The sequence below is a fragment of the Monomorium pharaonis genome, chromosome 3 (genome assembly GCF_013373865.1).
Source record: "Monomorium pharaonis isolate MP-MQ-018 chromosome 3, ASM1337386v2, whole genome shotgun sequence".
NCBI classification, from domain to species: Eukaryota; Metazoa; Arthropoda; class Insecta; order Hymenoptera; family Formicidae; genus Monomorium; species Monomorium pharaonis.
In genome coordinates, this window is record NC_050469.1 from 16,721,918 (window position 1) to 16,728,651 (window position 6,734).

Sequence of the window (6,734 nt, forward strand, 5' to 3'; positions counted from 1 at the left end):
GTTGTTGAACCAATTCCTTCACAGTTTCATATGCTTGTTTCAATTCTTCCATTTTTTCATGATACTGCAATGCTTCGACGAGATGTAATTTTACCTTATGAAATGATTCCGCATAAGTATCACAATCATTTTTAAGATCTTCCATTTTTCGCCATGGTTGAAACATAAGAAGTAATGAAAAGAAATAATTTTCCGGCCGCGTCTTAACATCATATTTATAATGATTAATGAGATGTCCACGTTGTCGCCGTTTAAGATAATATCCATTATCCATTTTGTAATATTTAATATTTTTACTTTGTGGTTTAATTTTTGTAATATCATGCCATTGCATAAATTCATATAAACACATCGATTCAAATTTTTTCGGTCTATGTGGATAATGGTCATCTATTACAGACGCACAAAATATATCTGTAGAATCTCTATCGAGAGCTTCAACTTCCTTAACGTTTTTGACTTTTCTATATCGTATCTGATTCGTATCCAACCATTTAATCGTCGTATTTCGATCAGTTCCATATAAAGGAATACTTAGCAATGTATCCGCAGCTTCAAGAGCTCCACATTCTCTATTATTTAAAAATCGTAATCCAATATTCCAAAGACAGCTCGCTATCGATTTGTTTGTCTGATTTTTACAATCAAGAATATCTTCAGATAATTCACATTGTCCTGCTTTATTTACATACTTACTTATGTACATATTAATAAACCTTGAATTTTCTCCAATATATTGTATATTCATATTTCCATTCCATGCAGTAAGAGTAGGGGGATTATAGTCATTTATATAACCTTCTCTCTCCGTTCGAGGAATATCATAAAGCCTACTTCTAGACTTTAACTGTTTCCTACCTGCTATCAAACTTACAACATCTCTTAAACATAACGTATCCGTAACAGGGCGAGGAAATCCGAAACGACATATACGACCAACTTTACGTCCCATTTTCTTAGAACGAAGACAATAATTGTTATGTTTGTGTTGTTGGTATGTATTAACTCGCTCATATAATAATAGAGATGTTACGGACAAAAATTTCAAAAACCGATTTGTAACGTTCCGTTGAAGACTACTCGATACGGGGGCAGCTTTCGTTCTTTTGTCTAACGGGGCTCTCAATTTATTTGTTTTAGGGCGACCGCAGCACGTCTGCTTATTTCCCAGGGATACGCCGAGAGCCGGAAGGATCGTTTATCGCGTTTGAGAGAGAAATAAATGGGATGAGAGACAGGTTAAATAAACGTATTTATTATTTATCAATCAATATTAATCTTCATTTATTGAATACATAACCAATTTATATATATTTTGTAATTATTGGAATGATAGAAATTATGTTAAAGAATGTATATAAATAATAAGATAAAATAAAATAAAATAAAGAGTGCGTTGATTACTCAAAATAGTATGTGATAGATCCAAATTATGCATATGAAACAATTAAATAAAGTAATGAATATAAGTATGTTATTAAATTATTTATAATCAGGTAAGATATGAATTCATTTATCGTTTAGTCATTTAATAAAAACAAATCGATTTATGAAATCTAATTGATTTAACTGACTTGAATGATTTTACAACCTGGATAAAAATTATTTACTTTATTGATCGAATAAACTTGTGATGAATATTTCTTGTGTTATTAAGTAGGCTGCCTGTTCAGCCTAATTCTTGACGTCTGAAGAATGGTTAATTATGTTAGTGTTTAAGCGTCTTACCTTGTTTTTGTGAAGTATTATGGAAGTGAGAGGGAAAAGAAAAGGTATTGCCTCGTGATTATAATTGTTTGTCCTAGATTAATTAATTGTAACAGCTCATTTTTAAATTCATGTAATAAAACAACTCACTGTCAGTTAGGTGCCGTGAACGTATCTTATGACTCCATTCTCGCCTCAGCGGAGTTTCCCACGTCACGTCGGGAATAAAAAAAAAAAAAAATAAAAACGGAGTCAAGAGTCACCGTTCTGACAGGGTATAAATGTGTAAATATTTCCCTCAATCGTTCTTTCAGATTTCGCGTATTAGAATAAAAGAAAATCACTGTCAATCAGGGTTTGTGAACGTATCTTACGACTCCACTCTCGCTAGGCGGTATCCCACGTCACATCGGGAATAAAATAAAATAAAATAAAAAAAGAAGAAGCAGAGTCCGAGATCCAGGTTGACAGGATATTTGTAATATAATTGAATTTATAATTTAAGTATCGGAATACTGTTATTGTTCATTTGATTGTCTGAAAGAACTGCGTTAGCGAACCGACGGATCGTACAGGTATTGTCCCGTGCAAAGTAGATATTGATATCCGCTTGTTTAGCTTTTTATCACCAGGAGTACCCTCAACGGGCTCCAGTCAGCCAATACCACCAGCTGTTGGGTGACTAAACTCGACTTCTTAATTAAGGAGCCGACGCACAAGACGGTGATCCGTATCAGACGTGTCGCGGTAGACGCGTAATTATTTATGGGTTTCAAAATATAGAGGGATATGAGATTAAATTATTCGTTGAAAGATAGAAGGATGCGATCGGGTTTTATAATTTTTATTTATTTATTTATTCAGGTAACAATGCTGGAGATCGCATAAAGGTTTAAGGAGTGTGGAAGTACTTCAGTTAAATTTCTATATCTAAATTAGTAAAATAAGCGGGATTATAATTGGCAATAATAAAACATGTATAAATGAAAATCAATTATTGTATCAAATATATATATGTGTACATTTAATTCAGTTGGGTCTCGAATGCGTTATGAAATCAAGTAAATTGCATGTGAACTTTGAATAATTATTATATTATTTCATGTAAATTATTAGGATCAGTGATTTGAATATTATTTTATTATATCTGGCACAAAGTAACGTAGAATGTTATGATAATTGTTAAATTAGAGATGTACAAGTTGGATATTAAAATAGAAATGGAGTGAATATCAGAATATTAAATCATGGATAAAATTGCATTAAATAAAATTAAATCGAATTGGATAGTAATATGGATTGTATTTAATCAAAGTGAAATATCAGATCTGCTGTATTAAATTGAATTGTGAATTAAATCAGATCGTAAATTAAATTGCATTAAAATGAATTAAATCAAGTTCAGTGGTGAGTTATTTGTAATATTGAAATTTAAATTAAATCAAATTAAATCGGGATATCAATGCACATTAACATAAATTAAATTAAATCAGATTGCAGAATATGTCACATTAAAATAAAATAAATCAGAGTATCAGTATATTAAAACATCGGTGTATCAGAAATAAAATGTTCATGCATCAATCAATATATCAATAAATGTCAAATAAAATGTCAATGTATCAACCAAGCTGTATTAAATTGAATTAATTTATAATTTGAATTAAAGTCAATTATATTAAATTAAATAAAAATCGAAATGTCAATTAAATAGTATTAAATTAGAATTAAATTGTCAAAGTCGCAAATTGAATTAAATTAAATTAAATCGTGATTAAGCAATATTAAAATTGATTTAAATTGAATTAAATTTCCAAACGGCAGACTGGGGTAATATTGTATACAACTGAAACTACTGTAGCTATTGTACCATTTACAAGACCCAAAGTAGCATCAATATTACGCCTTATCATAACTTTTGCTCCAATTTTAATTACAATTTCTTTTGAAAGTCCAGCAGTTTTAGAATTATCATCATCATTATTCGATAATACTCTTAATACTTTCTTTTTTACATATGAATTACAGTTGATTGTATCTTCGGCAATTAATAATATTTCTTTCGAAGCAATGCGATTTAACATAGCTGTATTAAGAACTTCACACATATCACGAGTAGGTAATAAACAAACAGTGTCTGATGGCAAATTGTCCATAAAATCACATATTTCCTTTAATCTAGATTCCACAGAATTACCTTTAAAAGATATTTTTCTACTTTCAAGATTGGCACAATCAGACCTTGTCAATGAACCAATACGAATTCTCGACAACAATTGTCGATAAGTATCATCCTCTTGCTGACGCATATTAATCGTCAATTCATCATAATGAAATAATGTAGTCCACAAATTAACGGTAATTAAAGAACCAACACATGTCTTAATTTTGTCATTAGATAATTGCACAAAAACAGGATCCTCACGTACGGGAGGTAATTGAAGCAAATCGCCAAATAAAAGAATGTGTTTTCGACCAAACCAACCTTCTTTAACATCATTAGTATCAAATATTTCACTTAATCGAAGATGTATATACATTAAAGTCAAATTTGATATCATTGACACTTCATCAATCACAAAAAGAACAACATCTTTGAGCTCTGCGCGTAAAACTTTCAAAACATGATTAGACAATGGTTTATACTTTGAAGTCTGACCGTGTTCAACAGGTAATTGGAGCAATCTGTGAACTGTCAAGCCATCAATATTAAACGCTGCTATACCAGTAGGTGCCGCTAGAGCAGTATCTTTGTTAAGATTTTGTTTAATCCAACATTTAATTGTTTTAATTAAGAAACTTTTTCCAGTTCCACCTTCTCCACTAACATATAATCGTAATATTGAATTGTCCGACTTTACAGTATTAATAACTCTATCAAATACTCTTTTTTGATCCAAATTTAATTTCGCTATCATTTCAGAAACATCAATTTTTTCTATTTTATCACCAAAATCTCTAAAATCTTGCATCGCTTCACCTGCTTCTATATTTTGAATACCTATCGGATTATCAGGATCATCCTGAGACACATTTTTTTGTAATTTTTCATCTTCTTGTCGAATTAACTCTTTTGCATTTTCAAATGCTTTTTGCAATTCTTGTACCTTTTCGTGATATTGCCATGCTTCCGTAAGATGTAATTTTTCTTTTTCAAATGCTTGTGCGTAAGTATCACAACCATCTCTAATTTCTTCTAAATTTCGCCATGGTTTAAACATAAGCAATAAGGAAAAGAAATAATCTTCCGGTCGTGTTTCAACATTGTACTTATAGTGATTAATAAGACACGCGCGTTTTCGCCGTTTAAGATAATGACTATTATTTATTTTATAATATTCAATATTATTACTTCGTGGTTCGATCGTCGTGATATCATACCATTGTACGAATTCATAAAGAGATACAGACTCCAATTCTTGAGGTCTATTTGGATAATAATCATCTATTACAGATGGACAAAATATATCTGTAGATTCACCATTAAGAGTTTCAATTTCTTTACGACTTTTTAATTTTCTCTGTCGTATGCGATTAACGTTTAACCATTTAATAGTTGTATTGCGATCAGTCCCATATAAAGCGATACTTAACAATGTATCAGCAGCTTCAAGAGCTCCACATTCTCTATTAGTTAAGGATCGTAAACCAAAATTCCAAAGAACACTTGCCAATGACTTGTTTTTATTATTCTTAAAACTCTCAAGATCAAAGTCCGACAACTCACTTTTTCCTGGTTTGTTCACATATTTAGTAACATACCATGTAAGCAGTGTCGACTTTTCACCAATATATTGTATATCCATATTTCCTTCCCATGCAGTAAGAAGAGCAGAATTGTAATCATTAATATCAACTTCATCAGCCGTTCGAGGAAGATCATACAATCTGCTTTGATGTTTTAATTGTTTCCTGCCTGCTATCGAAGTTGCTACATCTCTCATACGCAGTGTTTCAGTAACGGGACGAGGAAATCTAAAACGACAACAACGAATAACTTTACGTCCTACTTTTTTATTACGAAGACAGTAATCATTATGTTTATGTCGTTGATGCGTAGTAACACGTCTGTACAATAATGGCGAAATATTTTTATCTGGCTTTTTGCAGGTTATGTATTTTAAAATAAATTTAGAAACTTCTTCTATAGAGGATTCACCGAAAATCGGTGCATCTTTAATCCAAACTAACAAGTGAAAATGTTGTATGCCTCTACCTTGATATTCTCGTCGCCAAAAATAGTGCGTTACTTCACCAATTGGACAATCTTTGGAACAAATAAAATCTATCATTGCTCGAAATTTATTATCAAGAAATCTTGACGTTGATACAGGATCTTTAGCAACAAGTTCACTGGTACTCAACAAAGAGTTTTGCCATCCATTAACTTCACGAATATAATCACCTAAATTGTCCCATAACCATTCACTAGGACTTAACGTTATAAACCATGTTGCAGGTCCATAATGTCGGGTCATACAATCTAAATCATTTCTTGGTTGACGCCAATATTGCTCAGTATTTCGAAGTGAAGAAAATATAGTATTTAAATTGGATTCCAACGCATCTTTAGACATAGCATCTAAGTATTCTGCAGCCGTGTAACGACTTCGTGGATCAGTTATATTCATTTTATGATAAATTCCACGACTTAACTGACGAATATTCGCTTTATTTAACAAATAGAATAAATATTGTTGATTCAATCTAAATCGTGGATGCCTAGACGTTAAACGACATTTAATAAATTCATGCTCTTGAAGTTTGACCGGTCTTTTTTCATCACATTGTCAATTCGAACCGAATGGATATAAATCTGGAAAACACATCAAATCCAAATTCTTTTCGCGATTATCTAAAGATGAATCTTGAATTTTTAACATTTGATACAAGGCAGTCGCAGTTTTATTTTCTTTTTTTTCATACAATGGATATATAGTATATTGCTCGTAGTAACTGTCACTTTCATCTTTTTGAGTTAACATAGCCTCACGCTGATGCAATGTAACTTCCACGTGATCTGTTAT

General features: G+C 31.4%; 1 protein-coding gene across 1 annotated transcript; it reads right to left on the bottom strand.

Moving 5' to 3' along the window:
• Positions 1–3,512: 3,512 nt before the first annotated feature.
• On the bottom strand, positions 3,513–6,338 carry LOC118644972. The gene is made up of 2 exons (XM_036284983.1): positions 5,899–6,338; positions 3,513–5,682 (listed from the first exon to the last, which is right to left on the bottom strand). The coding sequence occupies exons 1-2, from the start codon at positions 6,336–6,338 to the stop codon at positions 3,513–3,515; spliced, it is 2,610 nt and encodes an 869-aa protein (XP_036140876.1).
• Between the last annotated feature and the right edge of the window lie 396 nt (positions 6,339–6,734).

What these genes read in the sequence shown, in the direction of transcription:
- LOC118644972 (XM_036284983.1), bottom strand. Translation starts at nt 6,338, where the DNA reads ATGAATATAACTGATCCACGAAGTCGTTACACGGCTGCAGAATACTTA. An exon ending in GGCATACAACATTTTCACTT is followed by an intron (nt 5,683 to 5,898) that starts GTTAGTTTGGAT and finishes TTGTCGTTTTAG; the next exon opens with ATTTCCTCGTCCCGTTACTG.